General features: G+C 31.7%; 3 protein-coding genes across 3 annotated transcripts; 2 read left to right on the forward strand and 1 right to left on the reverse strand.

The window, feature by feature from the left end:
• Nucleotides 1-2366: 2366 nt before the first annotated feature.
• On the reverse strand, nt 2367-3667 carry SRX (sulfiredoxin). The gene is made up of 5 exons (XM_012974275.2): nt 3580-3667; nt 3083-3237; nt 2903-2936; nt 2711-2804; nt 2367-2577 (listed from the first exon to the last, which is right to left on the reverse strand). The coding sequence occupies exons 1-5, from the start codon at nt 3641-3643 to the stop codon at nt 2562-2564; spliced, it is 363 nt and encodes a 120-aa protein (XP_012829729.2). The 5' UTR covers nt 3644-3667; the 3' UTR covers nt 2367-2561.
• Nucleotides 3668-3988: 321 nt separating this feature from the next.
• Nucleotides 3989-5741, forward strand: LOC105950899 (uncharacterized). Its single transcript, XM_012974274.2, has one exon. The coding sequence runs from the start codon at nt 4428-4430 to the stop codon at nt 5379-5381; it is 954 nt and encodes a 317-aa protein (XP_012829728.2). The 5' UTR covers nt 3989-4427; the 3' UTR covers nt 5382-5741.
• Nucleotides 5742-14919: 9178 nt separating this feature from the next.
• LOC105950896 (potassium transporter 10) lies at nt 14920-19396 on the forward strand. Its single transcript, XM_012974270.2, has 8 exons — nt 14920-15933; nt 16225-16450; nt 16588-16833; nt 16915-16965; nt 17058-17318; nt 17532-17699; nt 17801-18055; nt 18248-19396. The coding sequence occupies exons 1-8, from the start codon at nt 15808-15810 to the stop codon at nt 19288-19290; spliced, it is 2376 nt and encodes a 791-aa protein (XP_012829724.2). The 5' UTR covers nt 14920-15807; the 3' UTR covers nt 19291-19396.
• The last annotated feature ends 144 nt before the right edge of the window (nt 19397-19540 follow it).

Genomic DNA, 19540 nt, shown 5'->3' on the forward strand with positions numbered 1-19540 from the left:
TAACAATAGCAAGAATCTCTTTAGCTGTAGTAGAATAATTCTTTTGAGCATTATTCCATTTACCGGAATAAAATCGAATGATGTATTCAATCTTATTATTAGGGTTGATTTGTTTTAAAATACCCCCGTACCCCAAATCTGAGGCATCAGTTTCGACGTATTTTTCCCACAAAGGGTTAGCAAGCATAAGACACGGAATGTTTTTAACTTTCTCCTTAATATTAATAACAGCCTTAGTGTGATTATCACTCCAAGGAGAAGGATTCTTCTTAAGCCTATCATATAAAATAGCAGAATCATTAGCAAGATTTTTAATATAAGAAGAAACATAATTAAGACTTCCTAAAAATCTTTGTAACTGAGTTTTATCGGTAATAACATTAGGAAATTTATTTCCAAACTCAATACTTCTTTGAATGGGAATGATGTTTCCTTTTTCAATAGTATGGCCTAAGAATTTTATCTTAGTCTGAAAAAGAACCATTTTAGGTTTTGAAATAACTAAACCATTCTTTATGATTAAGTTTTTGAACATATCAAGATGCTTAAAATGCATCTCAATGTCTTTAGAGAAAACAAGAATATCATCAATATAAACAATGATAAAATCGCTATACGGACAGAAGATATCATTCATAATTTGTTGAAATTCAGAAGGAGCATTCTTAAGGCCAAAAGGCATGACATTCCATTCGTAATGACCGAAAGGGACATTGAAGGCAGTTTTATACCTGTCAGTCTGATTAATTTGAATCTGCCAGAATCCTGATTTTAAATCAAATTTTGAAAAAACAAGAGCATTGACTAACCTATCAAGAAGATCCTTTTTATTAGGGATAGGGTGCCTAATCCATTTAAGAATTTTATTCAGAGGTTTGTAATTAATCACCAATCTGGGAACACCTCGTTCTTGCTCTGAATGTTTATTAACATAGAAGGCAGTCCAAGACCACGGGGACTTGGAAGGGGAAATAAGCTTTTTCTGTAATAAGGATGATATCTCCTTTTTACATAACTCTAAATATTCTGAGTTCATCTGGCAAGGCCTAGACTTAGTAGGAATTTGACTATCTTTAAATCCTTCTTCATAGGGAAGAGAAACAATATGTTTTTTTTCTATCCCAAAAAGCATTAGGGAATTCATTGCAAATGTCAATAGAGAATTTATTATATAAAAGCTTAATTTTATCTTGAAGTTTTAAATTCTTCAACCTATCTTCGACAGTTAAAGAGTTAATTTCTTCTTTGAGAAAATTGACCTGACAATTTTTAAAATCAATTTGATCTTGGATAGAGTTGAGAACCTTGTGAATAGGTTTGGTGATAAACTTAAAAGAAATAGGTTTACCATTATAAGTACCTGTAATACCTCTTTCATCAATAAATGTAAGGGGATAAATCTTATAAAGAAATGGAAGGCCAATAATCATTTGACTAGTAATATCCTCAGCAATAAGAAAGTCATTAGCAATACAACAACCTTCGATACAAACATAAGCATTTTTAAGCTTATAGTTGATTTTTAATGATCCGCCTCCTATATATATATATATATATATATATATATATATATATATATATATATATATATATATATATATATATATATATATATATATATATATATAGCTAACTAATTTAGTAGTTGTGATCATGCAGAATATGTTATTATAACACACATCTCTATCGATCGAACTTGCCACTGACTCTCTTATACTCATAACGAGAAATTCAACTAAGAAAATAATGTATCTCTATTTTTCCGAAATAAATATATATATATAAATTAATTCATGGCGGCTATGCTAAAAAGAAAAGAAAGAAGAATTCAACCAGGAAAGACTAGAAAGGAACACAGGGTGAGTGAGTGGTGAGAAATGGTTGTCGGTTGAGGGTTGACTCTCCTTATTAATGGTCGTCGTTATGCCTAGGGCCCCATTTCTTTTACCATATTGCCCTATCAACCAATTTCCATATTAAACCATACCAAAGTATTTATATCGAATGATTATCGTATCAAAATATTTTTACAGTATCGAATATTATTAATAAATAAAAGTAAATAATTTCTTTTTAACAATTAATTTATTTTATATTATAAAGAGTGAAAATAGTCTGCTAAAGAACTCTTATCACTTAGAATTAGATTTACTTTTTAGGTATGTCAAAAATATTTTGAATGTTACCATTGTCCATTGGTGATGATATAATTTATGTTGAGCCTTTTTATGATATAATTTTGTTTGTTGTATTATTTTGTGGTTTTGTAATGTAGATAAAATAGTAATTTTCAGTCAACTTCAGACTTTGTTAAGACACAACTCATCCACAAGGTTATAGTGAAGATCTACTATTTCAGGCACACATTACACCAATGCTTGCTCGTGTAGAAATTATTATACATATATATTGTTTGCAAAGTACAACAGAATACTGTATCTTAGCTAGTTTTAGATACATGGTAGTGTATATAAATTATATAGTTTATCATTATATTCTCCATCTTCAAAGACGAAGGTTCGATGAGTGCAGAGTGTCGTCCTTGTGCTACACGAGCAGCATCAACGAAGGTGATGCCTACAAGATGAAGATGAAGCAGAGTCTCGATTATATATATATGCTCAACTTTCGAAATTTCTAATACAGAGGCCGGTAGCTCATCGGAAAATAAAATTAGATAGAAAAGGTGAGATGGGTAGTAAAAGTAGACCTTAAAGTTTCCTTAGTACCACGTCGAACTTTGCAACGAATAGTTGGTAGACCTAGCTGCTGGTGAGCTTCGTATCTATGGCAACCAGAGAAACCTGACGAGAGATACAAGGGCGAATATATAGAGATATCTAAATAGAACATGCATTTATGTGTATGAATTGGAATATTTATTTAGAGGAAGCACATGTACCATAGTATTCGCCTTCAACCTCCAGCACATCAATCTTCATCATAAACGAGAGAGAAATACGTAAGTAGCAGAAATTATGAGAGCAGCTTTAACAAACATTACTTATCCGTTAATCAAGAAAACAAACGACCTCAATTAGGTACAACATCATGCTATAAATTAGTAAGCTTAATTACTTACAGGTACTTGAAGGCCGATTTCGCTAATGCTTGACATGAGTTTCTTCACTTTTTGGGGGTCGTTTGATCGTGTACGCATAAGGGGTCTCCGGATTTTATCAAGAGGAAGTTCGATAATCACCGGTCCTGCATTTTGAGGCACGCTTGGAGGAGAACCTAAGATTGCACAAATTACTCTACACATTAGTATCAGTTTACCTGAAAATTGATGAACAAATCTTCCCTGTTTGGCAAATTGGAAGAGGAAAGAAAAATAAATAAAAAAAAAACAATGTTAAAGCACATCAGCCCGTAGGAACAAACATGGGAGGAACACACTGACACAACCAAGTCACAAGAGAGCATAATTGTACCAAAAAGTAGATAATTACATCCGTTGCTCTGGCTGAACAATAATATTTAATTCAGCACATGGGGGTAAATGATCGAAGCAGCAAGGATAATAAAATTGAATTGATAGGGAGAGAAAATGAAAAGAGAAGTAGAAGGAGAGATTACCATTAGAAGAAATCGAAGCAGACACAGAAAAAGCCCTGAAATTGTTCGCTAGGAAATTCGCCATCCTCTGTTTAATTTCTTACATATCCTCTTGTTTGTTCTCAAAACCTCTTAAACTTTCTGTCCTCCCACATCGCTTTCTTAGCGCGTGGACTGCCTGCACGTGTATCGCGTGACAGATCATATAATGGGCCTTTTGATTGTCCCTAACAAAATCATAGCCCAATCTCATTTACAAAAGTAGATTGATACGGCTAATGGGCTGACCTTAAATACGAGCCCTCTCTATTTTAATTCAATTATTTATTTTCCACAGAGCACAACATATATTGAATATTGACTATTATAGCGCGACTCCTTTTTCTCTAATATAGATATATGCATTTAATAAGGAGAGCCAAGACAAGAATAAATAAAATTATTTTATATTTCTACATACATTAACAAATAATAACATTATTAAATTCTCGTCAAAATCTAATTTTATATCTAGGACTAGTAATTAGTAAGTTTTATTAGGTGATTGGAATTATGAAGCAACAACCGCCGACAAAGCTGAAATCGCATTAGCAGAAATACAGTCGCCACCTACTCAAATCGCATTTTATTAAGAAATAGTTGCGTATCCTATTTCATCTAGTATTCTCAGCGTAGCTGAAGGCGGTGCCTCACGCCGTCACCATCGCCACCGTCACCAATCACCACCGCTCCTCCTCCGTTTCTCCGTCACCTTTTAATTTCTCTCTCCCCCCACCCTCGCCTCTCCTTTGCCCGTCGGATCTGCTACTACTGCGCGCAATATCAATTTTTCAGATTTCATCAGTTCATCGGAAACATTTTCCTGTACAATGGATCTGGCGGCGGAAGAGCTTCAGTTCCTCAGCATTCCCGATATTCTCAAGGAATCAATTACCATCCCCAAACAATCCCCCAAAACTTTCTACCTCATAACCCTAACCCTAATTTTCCCGCTTTCCTTCGCCATCTTAGCCCACTCACTTTTCACTCACCCGATCCTCTCCCAGCTCCAAGCCGACACCACCGCCGCCACCTCCGATTGGTCCAAGCTGCTCGTCTTCCAGTTCTTCTACCTCATCTTCCTCTTCGCCTTCTCCCTCCTATCCACCGCCGCCGTCGTATTCACCGTCGCCTCGCTCTACACCTCCAAGCCCGTTTCATTCTCCTCCACCATTGCCGCAATTCCCAGCGTGTTTAGGCGCCTCTTCCTCACGTTTATGTGGGTTTCCACTCTGATGGTCGTATACAACATTGTGTTCCTGGTATTTCTCGTGCTTCTCATCATTGCCGTTGACACCCAGAACGTGTTCTTGTTTATATTCTCCATTGTGGTGGTTTTCCTGTTGTTTTTGGGCGTACATGTTTACATAAGCGCTCTGTGGCATCTTGCCAGCGTTGTGTCTGTTCTAGAGCCTATTTATGGGATAGATGCTATGAAGAAGAGCTATGAGTTGTTGAAGGGGAAAACTCGGATGGGTTTCGCTATCGTTTTTGTTTACTTGGCTATTTGCGGAGTGATCAACGGGATATTTGGGTCGATTGTGGTGCATGGAGGAGATGATTACGGGGTCTTGGTGAGGATTGTGGTAGGTGGGTTCCTTGTTGGTGTTTTGGTGATTGTGAATCTGGTCGGGCTTTTGGTGCAGAGTGTGTTTTACTACGTTTGCAAGAGCTATCATCATCAAAGTATTGATAAGAGTGCGCTTTGTGATCATCTCGGTGGATACCTCGGGGAATATGTGCCTCTTAAGAGTAACATTCAGATGGAAAACTTGGATGCCTGATAGCAGAGTCCAGCCCTCAGTACATTTCTTAGAAGGGAAAAAAGTGTAAGTATAAAGTTGAGAACCTTTTAAACGGGTGAGTTTGTGTTTGTTGTTGCGATGATGAATTAAGGTTGTCTTTGATCTTATTTTATGTTATGTAGAGTTTATGCTTTTCTTTATGTTGGATGCTACTTGTTAATCTGTTTGGTGCAGGCAATTGTTCTGGTGAATTGATTAACAGTGTTAAGTGTTCGGTGTTTAGTATGTCCAAATTTGTCTTATGTTTTTGGCTTAAACTTGTGCGGTTCTTTTATTCTCTTGTTTGTTGTACCATATCGACTTATTCTTGACCTTTTAACGTGTTTCCTTTGGTTGCAATATCTGCTAGGGTACAAAAACAAAACACTAATTTTGACTAATAGGTTTGATTAATTTTGACTGTCTCAGTTTGTCTTTGCTAACGTATCTGGTTATTTGTGTGACTCTGTCGAATATCATTTTGAATATACGATTAAATGTGGAATTTTCTCATACTGAATGGCTCTACTTTCTACTGTTAATTTGCCTTACAAATTTTACTTGATGTCCTTTTGTTCTATGGATTGAATTTTCTTTTGGATAAATGATGAAGTACCTCTTTGCAGTATGTTTATTATCTTTATGGTGCCATGATAATAGGATATTGATAGTTGTGGTTTACAACTTGGTTTAAAAGTTGATATGGCACGTTGTAGGAGAAGCAAGTGAAGAACTTTATAAGATATCCATGTTTCAGGGAAACACTAAACAGTCGTATGAATCTAAGGAAGGAGTCGAATGCATGAATTGAGATTAAGTGGTGTTCATCCGCACTTGATAGGGGTTGCATGGCTATTTTCTCGGGTTAAGACTGTGTATACTTCTTTCATTCCCAAATGGATTGAAGTAACATCATATAGTAGGATGGGTGACATAATTTGAGTTGGTGAAAATTATGTTACTGTGTGAAGAATTTGGGTGTGTTGGGTTTAGGTGAGTCGGGCCGGGTAATTACCGGCCAATTATCGGCCCTAACCAACCAGTTAACTAAGCTAAATACCTAAAACTAGTATTGACCAAATCATGTAGTTGGATTTTTTTTTTCTTTTTTTTCTTTTTGTTTCACAATGAGATGATACTCCATAAGCTTGCTTAAAAGTTTTTTTCGAAAAAGGTCCAAAATATTGGGTAAGAAAAAAAGACTTATTTTGTAAAAGCCCAAACCTTAAAATTAAGGCTATGTTTGTTAACCTTCTCAAATTCTTTTCATTCTTTCCCCAAAATAAAATTTGTCTTTCTGAAATATTTTCAAAAACTTTCCCCAAAAAGAATTCAAAATTTTCTCTCTCTAACATACTTGATTTGACTGCTATAGTGAAAACTGTCTTCACTAAATTACAAACTAAAATCATTTTATCCTTCAAATTCTTCTTCCAAGATACCTTTTTCAACACCTTTTAGACATGATTTGACTTGTTACAGTACAAATTGTCTCCTCTCAAAACACAAACACATTTTATTTTATTTTCAAATTCTTAAACCAAAACATCTTTCTCCAGAATAAAATGGAAATGGAAGCCCAAAAGCTTACCAAACACAGCCTAAGAGTTTTCTACTAAATTATCACGAGAGGAAAATGACCAGATTGATGTAATTTTTTATTTTTGTTTATTATTCTTTGGATAGATGTTAATCTATATAATATATAAAAGTTGAATTGCATAGCTAATTGATTGACATTTGGCAATTTCAATTGATGACATGTCTTCAATTTCATCCCAAGTGGCGAATTGGTTGGTCGAAATAAATCATCAAAAAACATGTCATCATTTTCCAAAATTAAAGATAGTTAAATATGTTTAATTATTTTATTAATATATTTATATCCTACCATATATAAAATGCTCTAAATATATCAACTTTTTTGAAAACCCTAAATAAATTTATTTTTGAATTTAATTTTATAAATAATTTAATTTTAATTTAGTTAAATTCGATTTAAAATCTTCTCTTATCATAATTGGATGATTGGTGGTGTTACGAATTTTTTTAATTTTAATTCATAAACTTGGATTTATATTAAAACACATATTGTAGAATAAATTATTTGATATTATACATTTTACATGAACATGACTAGAGAATATGTATTTTTTTTTACTAATTTACTATTATATATTAATATTATCTATAAAAAAAGATAGATATGTGTTTGAATTTACTATCTTGCGAAAATTGACACCATTTGTTATGCCATGTGTAGAGTAATATACTCCCACTTATTTATCATATTGAAAATTATACTACATGAATTTCATGTTATTATTTAAATAATTATTTTTTTCTTCACTGAAGAATCCAGTGACAATAAATTTTACGATTGATTTAACTTTTTAAATTATATACTAATTAAAATACGAATTTTATCATGATTATACTAATAAATTGAATGACCTAAGCTAAGTTTAATCAATTGATAAAAAAATGAATTGATTTTATATATTTCAAAATATAATAATTCTAAATCTTTGGTATTAAATTCATTTTTATTTAATGGCTAACATTAATAATATCAATTGTTTTGTTTAAAATGTATAATGATCGTATATACTATATATTGTATTCCACTAATAAGGATTTCATTATGACTCTAATAAATATAATTATGGAAATATCTAGATCAACACTAACCCAAAAGTATCAAAATGAGTTTGCAAATATTTATGTGCTATTTAATATTTTATTTTGATATTTATATAAATGTATTTGCTCCAACCATAGGTATTAAATCGTTGTTAATTAAATATATCTAATTGCCACATGTTATTTTCTAAATGGACACTGAGGTGGTTGAATTCATAACTCATGTTTGATATTTTATTCACCATGATTGCATAATGTATTTTTACATTTGAAAGATGAAATATCAAAATACCTCATTTCATAAATCTAATGGAATTAAAAATTACTATTTTGGAGAATAAAAATGGTGGTTAAATGTTTTGATAGCTCATTTAATAATCTCACTCGAAGTGCTCTTGCCGTATATAGTTTATATTAATAATTTACCTAATGTTTTTTTCCCTCTTACATCAACCGCTTATGGTATGATTTTTGAAGGAATTTTTTTATTACGTGAAATATTCCAATAATGCTTATTATACCCGGCACACACGACATTTCTTTATGGTACTTTTTAAATACAAAAATTACCCTCAGGTGAACTTTACACGAAATATTTATTCTTCTTAAATAACACTTTCACAATTTTTTATTATTACCATGACCACCCCTGAGGGTAATTTTTAAGTTTAAAAAATATGATAAAAGAAATGTCCCGTCTGCAAGGGTAGACTCCATATTTTTTGGGATATTATATAGAATAAAAAAGATTCCGTACAAAAATCACACCATAAGGGGGTTGTGTAAGACATAGACAAACATAAGGGGAATTTTAGTAATCACCGATAAGTGGGGGTGTTTTCTGTAATTTAGTCTAAGTTCAGGAGGATTTTCATAATTTATCTTATTAACAATGATTATTGTTCTTTTACGTCTTAATGTTTGCTTATACCCTTATAATATTTTATATAATTTTAATGTCAATTTGATAATATAATTAAATATTAATTTCTAATATATTTAATATGTGTTTTTTTATGGTTCAACTACCACACATAAGAAATTTGATATAAATATTCGAGATTGAATAGAATTATTTTTTTTATACTAAATAATAGATCATTGCAAAAACAATTGTTGCAAAATTAGAATTTTTGATTATAATTATAATTATAATTATAATTATAATTATAATTATAATTCTTTGAATTAGTATTAGTATTAATACTAGAAATAGGATTCAAATTGTAATTATGATTAATATAATATTAGGATTAGAATTATAATTAAGATTATGATTATGCTTAGTACGATAATTAGTGACATGTATTAGTATTAGGATTATGATTAGCATTAAGTTTGGGATTAGAATTATAATTAAGATTAGAATTAGAATTAACACTAGCATTAGCATTAACATTAGTATTATTAGTATTAAAATTATTAGGCTTATGATTAGTGTTAGGAATAGGATTATGATTAGGATTAGGATTAGAACTATGATCAGTGTTATGAATAGAATTAGGAATACGATAAGGATTTGGATAATATTAGAATTACAATCATAATTAGCATTAGCATAATAATTAGCATATCTAGATTACATTAGCATCAAAATTACTATTAGCATTAACATTAACAATATTAACATATTAGTATTAGTAATAGTATTAATAATAGTATTAGTTGTAATATTAGTATTAGTAATAGTATTAGTATTGGTATTAGTATTAGTATTAGTATTAGTATTAGTATTAGTATTAGTACAAATATTAGTAGTAACATAAGTATCTGTATCAATATTATTATTGGTATCAGTATAAGTATCAGTATCAGTATCAGTACCACAATATCTATCAGTACCAGTATCAGTATCATTATTAGTATCGGTATCAGTATCAATATCAATATCAATATCAATATCAGTATCAGTATCAGTATCAGTATCGGTATCGGTATCGGTATCGGTATCGATATCAGTATCAATATATGTATATGTATCATTAGCATTAGATCATTAGCAATAAAATTAGTTTTAGCATTTATATTAGTATTAGTAATAGTAAGTATTATTACTAATATTAGTATTAATATCAGGATAAGTATCCGTATCAGTATTAGTATCAATATCAGTACCAGTATCAGTACCAGTATATGTATCAGTATCGATATCAGTTTCAGTATCAATATCAGTATGAGAATCAATATTAGTATCAATTTTAGTATCAGTATCAATATCAGTATCAGTATCAATATTAGTATTAGTATCAGTATTATTAGTATAATATTAGTATTAGTATTACTATTTTTATCGGCATCAATATCAGTATGAGTAACAATATTAGTATCAGTATTAGTATGAGTATCATAATTAGTAATAATATTCGTATTAATATTAATATTACTATGAGTATCAATATGACTATCAACATCAGTATCAGTATCAGTATCAATATCAGTATCAATGTCAGTATCAGTATCACTATCAATATCAGTATTTGAATCAATATCAGTAAGTATTAGTATTAGTATTAGTATTAGTATTAGTATTAGTATTAGTATTAGTATTAGTATTAGTATTAGTATTAGTATTAGTATTAGTATTAGTATTAGTATTAGTATTAGTATTAGTATTAGTATTAGTATTAGTATTAGTATTAGTATTAGTATTAGTATTAGTATTAGTATTAGTATTAGTATTAGTATTAGTATTAGTATTAGTATTAGTATTAGTATTAGTATTAGTATTAGTATTAGTATTAGTATTAGTATTAGTATTAGTATTAGTATTAGTATTAGTATTAGTATTAGTATTAGTATTAGTATTAGTATTAGTATTAGTATTAGTATTAGTATTAGTATTAGTATTAGTATTAGTATTAGTATTAGTATTAGTATTAGTATTAGTATTAGTATTAGTATTAGCATTAGCATTAGCATTAGCATTAGCATTAGCATTAGCATTAGCATTAGCATTAGCATTAGCATTAGCATTAGCATTAGCATTAGCATTAGCATTAGCATTAGCATTAGCATTAGCATTAGCATTAGCATTAGCATTAGCATTAGCATTAGCATTAGCATTAGCATTAGCATTAGCATTAGCATTAGCATTAGCATTAGCATTAGCATTAGCATTAGCATTAGCATTAGCATTAGCATTAGCATTAGCATTAGCATTAGCATTAGCATTAGCATTAGCATTAGCATTAGCATTAGCATTAGCATTAGCATCAGCATTAGCATTAGCATTAGCATCAGCATCAGCATCAGCATCAGTATCAGTATCAGTATCAGTATCAGTATCAGTATCAGTATCAGTATCAGTATCAGTATCAGTATCAGTATCAGTATCAGTATCAGTATCAGTATCAGTATCAGTATCAGTATCAGTATCAGTATCAGTATCAGTATCAGTATCAGTATCAGTATCAGTATCAGTATCAGTATCAGTATCAGTATCAGTATCAGTATCAGTATCAGTATCAGTATCAGTATCAGTATCAGTATCAGTATCAGTATCAGTATCAGTATCAGTATCAGTATCAGTATCAGTATCAGTATCAGTATCAGTATCAGTATCAGTATCAGTATCAGTATCAGTATCAGTATCAGTATCAGTATCAGTATCAGTATCAGTATCAGTATCAGTATCAGTATCAGTATCAGTATCAGTATCAGTATCAGTATCAGTATCAGTATCAGTATCAGTATCAGTATCAGTATCAGTATCAGTATCAGTATCAGTATCAGTATCAGTATCAGTATCAGTATCAGTATCAGTATCAGTATCAGTATCAGTATCAGTATCAGTATCAGTATCAGTATCAGTATCAGTATCAGTATCAGTATCAGTATCAGTATCAGTATTAGTATTAGTATTAGTATTAGTATTAGTATTAGTATTAGTATTAGTATTAGTAACAGTATTAGTATTAGTATCAATATAACTATTATTAGTATCAGTATTAGTATTAATATTTGTATTAGTATGAATATTAGTATCGATATTACTATCGATATTAGTATTAGTATTAGTATTAGTATTAGTATTAGTATTAGTATTAGTATTAGTATTAGTATTAGTATTAGTATTAGTATTAGTATTGGTATTGGTATTGGTATTGGTATTGGTATTAGTATTTGTATTAGTATTAGTATTAGTATTAATATTAGTATCAGTATTAATATTAGTATTAGTATTAGTATTAGTATTCGCATTAGTATTGATATTCGTATTAGTATTAGTATTAGTGTTAATATTAGTATTAGTATTAGTATTAGTATTAGTATTAGTATTAGTATTAGTATTAGTATTAGTATAAGTATTAGTATTAGTGTTAGTATTAGTATTAGTGTTATAGCAATAGTATTAGGATTAATATTAGTATTAGTATTAGTATTAATATTAGTATTAGTATTAGTATTGGTATTGGTATCAGTATTGGTATTGGTATTAGTATTATTATTAGTATTAGTATTAGTATTAGTATGTGTATCGATATTGATTAGTATCAGTATTAGTATTGATATTAATTAGTATAAGTATTAGTATCAATATTAATATCAATATTGGTATCAGTATTGGTATCCATATTGGTATCGGTATTGATATCAGCATTGGTATCAATAAGGACGTATACATCTTATCTCTTTTGCAATATTTATAAGTTGTATTGTTGTTTGAGCAATTTGCATCACTAATTAAACGTCATTAGTTATAAACTTACAGGTTATTTGAATATCTATTTTGTTACTTCTCTCCTACCATGTTTGTTGTTAATTTAGTTATTTTGCAAAATATTGACATTGTGTAGTAGGTTGCATTCCTCGAACTAGAGTTATAACATATATTTTAAATGATTTCACTTAATCTTCATATCGTGTTTGCGCGCTTCACGTTTTCTTCTTTAGAATATTTAATTTAATCTCATATGTTAAAATTCTGAAATAAGAGATAAAGTTTATGGTTTTTTTTTTATTTTCTTCCATTTTGTTTACTTGAATTGCTATTGTTATAAAGAGATAGTCGTTTACATATTATTATTTTTCTCATTTTAAAACTGACATCCGTGCAACGCACGGGTGAAGAACTAGTTTAATATAATAGCATATATGCTAATCTTGATGAATTATGCATTAATATGAATTTCATACCTAAATAGAAAGTACATATGGCATATGCGTACTTGTCCCATCACAGGTATGTGTGATGTCTTGTCATGCCAATTGGGTCCAACGTTATTTGTTATGCAGGTGCGGATATCATTGAGGAGGAATTTGTTTCCGAATATTCCTTTTTTTTAATTTTTCTTCTTTTCTCTTTAAATTAAATTCTTCAGCCCAACTATCTTTCCATTTTCACGAACCCGCACATTATTATTATTATTATTATTATTATTATTATTATTATTATTATTTTTTTTTTTTTGGATAAGTGAAAAGTATGAATTGATGAACATAAAAATGGGAAATGGTCACATTTAGGAATTGGGATCACTTCGGCCCATCAGTGGAGTTATTTATTAATTACGTGAGCAACATATATGCAATGGAAACTAATATTCAACATGAACATGTGCGCTTGATTTAAATCTGTACGGTAGAAAATCAATACACGTGCGTGTCACAAATCAATAATTGCCATAAAGAATCTGAAAATATTTATTTCATTTAATTCGTCCTTGTATTCTTTAATAAATACAATTTTGCCCAGATAATAATATTCTCCTAATATTAATGAATATATAAAATACATCATTAGTTCATTATAAAAATATGGGCTCCATATGTGATAGTTGATACTGATAGTGCTAATACCCTACATGATTATAAACCTTCCCCAGGTAATGGTATACTGAATCATTATCTTAATGAGCTCCCAATTTACATATTAAAATTTTGAATTTAATAATATGATTTGAATAAATTATTTCATCTGACTTTATATCATATGTTGAATTTCAAATTCATTCTCTCATTAATTTAAGAACTAATTCAAATTGAAAAATTGTGAGCTTTTGAAACTTTGACGGTTTCTTTGGGAGAACATAGATTCTACTTAAAAAAATAAAAAACAAACTCCTTTAATTTTTGTATTTGTGATTTTATTTTTACACAATTGTTTTAGCAAAATAGTTTTAGAATAGAACATAATATCTTATAATAAATAAATAATCTATAATCCAAGTTTTATTTAACTAATTCTTAAGGAATTCATCATCCCATTCATACATATATACGGCTGGAGCGCGCTTTTATGTTCTAAATAACCGCGGTGAATTGCTTTCTAGGGTATATCTTGCATTTTAAGATAAATCTTGTCGTTCAACCTTTCAATTGACATTCTTGCTTATAGCATGTAAGGTTTGTAAAGTGTTTCAATAATTTTAGTTAAATGTCATGTTAATCACATCAACAAATAAAGAGTTGAGAGGAACTGTCAATTTTAATTTTTTAGGACATCTCAAAGAGAATTAAAATAAATAAATAACAAAAAAAGAAAAAAGAGAGGAGAAACTTATTTCCTAATTATTACTTATGTATCTACTAAAATGCAAGGATAAAATGTCTAGTCATGTTCAATTTATATGTTCTTATCAACAAAGAGAGAATCAATTAGTATATTCCTTTTTCTATAATCGTAATTGACTTTAGGAAATTATGAAATTGGTTATATGGTGAGAGATTATTCATTTCATTAATAGTGACCATAATCAGTTATCGAAGCGACTCACTCCACATAAATTAAAATACAATATTAAAGTAAATATTAGTCTTTCAGAAAAGACAAAATAAAATATTTTATTATTATTGTTTGTGATGAAACACACATAACCTTTTATTCATGATTATCTTAATATTAATTAATTAGATGTAGTGGGGGTATAAATTAGTATAAATGCATAATTGACATATTAGAGTAATGTCAATTGTCAAAGCAGCCATTCCAATCTGCAATTAAGTTTGGACCCGCTGCATCGCAACTTGTACCATTGGAAAATAAGAAAAGCACTGACCAAATTAAACACGCAACTCAAAGATTTAGGCTTGGTTTTATTACAATTATATATTCTTCCAATCCAACTCAGATTTTGTTTTTGTTAGACCGAAAATAAATAAATAATATTTTGTGTTTTTTCTTTTTTCCATTCTTCTCATTTTCCATGTAAAATCCACGTGTCACAACTCAAGGAAATTAACGACGCACAGCACAGCACACACTCTCTCTCTCTCGTGCCAATGTAATAATGATGGAGAGAGATAGAGATTAGAGAGAGAGAGTATGTTTACAGACTTGTCTGAAAAAAAAAACCCTTATTAAGAAGAAAGAGAGAAGAACGAAAGCGGATTCTTTATATGTAGCCCATATCGGAATCATAGAAATGGGTTTTTGTTTTAGTGGGTGATGTCAGAATTTGAGGATTAAGTTGAATTTTGTCAAGTGTGGCGATTTTGCATCAGAAAGAAGGATTGGGAGGAAAGTTGAGTTTAATAACAGAGGTTTTTTTTAAGGTTCTTGGTGAAGTTGTTTTCTTTTTAATTTCCTGAGAAAGCGGTTATGTGGCTGATATTGAGTTGACCCCACTTCAGAATTATTTGAGTAATAATACTAAATCTTATTCCCCCCCCTGTGTATGTGTATGTGTGTATGTGTATGTATTTGCTGTCATCCTTACCAAATTAGTTTCGTCTCCTCGGATTTTTTTTTTAATATCTTATCCGGAGATTGAGTTTCTTTATTTGATTTGAGTTGTTTGATGAAAATTGGGGGATTGAATAATTAGTTGAGAAAAAACAAAAGATGGCATCTGGGATGGAATCTGATGAAGGGGGTGAAACAAAGGGAAGTATGTGGGTTTTGGAGCAGAAGCTTGATCAGCCTATGGATGAAGAGGCTGGTAGATTAAAGAATATGTATAGAGAAAAGGTATCCAATACATACATACATACATACATACATCCTTTTTTTTTATAAAGTTCTTTCACTTTCTCATCTTTAACCAATTCACAAAATACATTTTTATATATTTATGTAAGCAACTTTTATATCTGTTGACTTTGCCTTTACATTGACATGATCTTCACAATTCTTATTCTCCTTCACTTTTTTTTTTTTGTTCTTTTTATTATTGGTTCCTCTTGTTTACTTTTTTTTTTTTTTTTTTTTTTATGAGAATTTTGATGTTAACAGTTATCCGATTTATGTTCCATTGAACAGAAATTCTCGGCGATTTTGCTGTTAAGGCTTGCATTTCAGAGCCTGGGAGTGGTGTATGGTGACTTGGGTACATCTCCCTTGTATGTGTTCTACAATACTTTTCCTCACGGAATAGACGATTCGGAAGATGTAATTGGAGCTCTTTCGTTGATTATATACTCCCTCACTCTCATACCTCTCCTCAAATATGTTTTCATTGTATGTAGAGCAAACGACAATGGTCAAGGTAACCTGCTTCCAATCCAAGAATTCAGTCTGCAATTCCATAATTACGGGTTTCTGCAAGTCGTGTATTAGAGTTTAATCCAGGAATAAATAGAATAAATCATTTCATCCACTCTGTTTTGTGATATTTTCTTTCAGGAGGAACATTTGCTCTTTATTCACTACTTTGTCGGCACGCTAAAGTCAAAACAATTCCAAATCAACATAGGACCGACGAGGAGTTGACAACTTATAGCCGAACAACATTTCACGAGCATTCGTTTGCTGCTAAAACCAAGAAGTGGCTCGAGGCAGATGCTTTTAGAAGGAACTCCCTTCTTATGCTTGTACTCATAGGTACATGCATGGTCATCGGTGATGGAATTCTTACACCTGCTATCTCCGGTAATCAATTTTTTTCTATATTTTATTAATAAAAATTATCGAATTTCTTGATGTATTTGCTGACGAAAAATAATGCTGTAGTTCTTTCTGCTTCTGGTGGGATCAAAGTGGACCATCCAAAGATGAGCAATGGTATAATAGTCTACTCTCGGAATTAAATTTGTTGAATTTGAGTTGTATTATAAGTTATATAATGATCATTGAGAATGTATTTGTCGATGCAGATGTGGTTGTACTGATGGCTGTGTTCATACTAGTTGGTTTGTTCAGCATGCAACACTACGGTACGGATAAAGTCGGTTGGTTATTTGCTCCAATCGTACTTATTTGGTTCATCATGATTGGAGGCATTGGTATTTTCAACATATATAAATACGACAGCTCTGTACTCAAAGCGTTTTCGCCTCTCTACATATATCGTTACCTTAAAAGAGGGAAGAAAAAAGGTTGGACCTCGCTTGGAGGGATCATGCTTAGCATCACAGGTCTCTCTCTCTCTCTCTCTCTCTCTCTCTCTCTCTCTCTCTCTCTCTCTCTCTCTCTCTCTCTCTCTCTCTCTCTCTCTCTCTCTCTCTCTCTCTCTCTCTCTCTCTCTCTCTCTCTCTCTCTCTCTCTCACACACACACACACACACACACACACACACTCACTCACAGATTGTATTAATTACTTATTGTTTACGGCTATTATTATTGCAGGGACAGAAGCACTGTTTGCTGACCTGGCTCATTTTCCGGTTTCTGCGATACAGCTTGCTTTTACTGTTGTTGTGTTTCCTTGTCTTCTTCTAGCCTACTCTGGGCAAGCAGCATACCTCATGGAAAATAGAGACCATGTACAAGATGCATTTTACCGATCAATTCCAGGTAATTGAAAACAGACGTCTTTGTTCACATCCAAATCGAATATAAAATCAGACACGTTTATAATTCCCGGCTCATTGATTTGATTATCTATCTCTTTGCAGACAAAGTATATTGGCCAGTATTTATAATTGCAACATTAGCTGCCATTGTAGCTAGTCAAGCCACAATATCTGCCACTTTTTCGATAATCAAGCAGGCACTTGCACTCGGCTGTTTTCCTAGAGTCAAAGTTGTGCACACATCGAAAAAGTTTCTTGGCCAGATTTATATTCCGGACATAAATTGGATCCTTATGGGCCTTTGTATTGCTGTAACTGCCGGTTTCAGAAATCAAAGTCAAATCGGCAATGCTTACGGTAAGCTCTTTTTTTTTCTTTTTTCTTTTTGTTTTTTTTAATAGGCCAAACAATGGCAAAAAAAAAAAGACACCTACTAAAAGTAGAAATTGCATATGGTGAGTTCCATTACATGCAGAAAGATGTTTTCTTGAAAAAAAAAGAAGAAAAATTACGTCAACACTAAAATTGTACGATGTGGAAAAAAAACAGGTACGGCAGTTGTGATTGTCATGCTGGTGACAACTCTTCTCATGATACTAATAATGCTACTGGTTTGGCACTGCCATTGGATCCTCGTACTGCTCTTCACATTCTTCTCCCTACTCGTGGAATGCACCTACTTTTCAGCAGTACTTTTCAAGGTTGACCAAGGCGGGTGGGTCCCGCTCGTTATCGCAGCCGCCTTCCTCGTAATAATGTACGTGTGGCATTACGGTACGGTTAAACGCTACGAGTTCGAAATGCACAGCAAGGTCTCCATGGCTTGGATCTTAGGCTTGGGTCCGAGCCTAGGCCTGGTTCGTGTGCCAGGAATTGGGCTTGTGTACACCGAGCTGGCAAGTGGGGTCCCACATATATTCTCCCACTTCGTCACTAATCTGCCAGCTATACACTCAGTGGTGGTGTTTGTGTGTGTGAAGTACCTTCCGGTGTACACTGTTCCGGAAGAGGAAAGATTCCTCGTGAAGCGAATCGGACCGAAGAGCTTCCACATGTTCCGTTGCGTAGCGAGATTTGGCTACAAAGATCTTCACAAGAAAGACGATGAATTCGAGAAGAAATTGTTTGATAATCTTTTCATGTTTGTTAGGTTAGAATCTATGATGGAAGGTTGTTCGGATTCCGATGAGTACAGTTTGTACGGTCAGCAAACACAACGGTCGAGGGAGTATTTGTTGAAAGATAACGGCGAGACTTCTACTTCGAATCTAGACCTCACCGTATCCTCGGTGGACTCAATAGTGCCAGCTAGATCGCCGGTGCATGGTAACAATACAATGACTTCGTCCGGGAGAGAGAGCAGCCATACGGAGGTTGATGAGTTGGAGTTTCTGAGTGGTTGTAGGGATGCCGGGGTGGTGCATATTCTGGGAAATACGGTAGTTAGGGCGAGGAGGGAATCGAGGATTTATAAGAAGATAGCTATTGATTATATATATGCGTTTCTTAGGAAGATTTGCAGGGAGAATAGTGTCATTTTTAATGTGCCTCATGAGAGCCTTTTGAATGTTGGCCAGGTTTTCTTTGTATGAAATAATTTTTTTTTTTGTTTGTTGTAGCAAGTAAGTAATAAACAGGGACCTTTTTTTGTTGATCCTACTCATTAATTAATTAATTATTAAGGTCGTTGGATTTCAAGTTTGTTATTTTTTTTTTTTGTGAGAGGGTTGGATTTCAAGTTTTGGATTTACTAATATTTCCAATAAGTCAAATAGTCAATGGTCAAAGGTCAAATAGAGTTTGTCTTTTTGGTCGAAAGTCAAATGGAGATAATTGTAATTA

Source organism: Erythranthe guttata, chromosome 13, assembly GCF_056151865.1.
Source record: "Erythranthe guttata isolate IM_541 chromosome 13, IM_541, whole genome shotgun sequence".
In the NCBI taxonomy this organism is placed as follows: domain Eukaryota; kingdom Viridiplantae; phylum Streptophyta; class Magnoliopsida; order Lamiales; family Phrymaceae; genus Erythranthe; species Erythranthe guttata.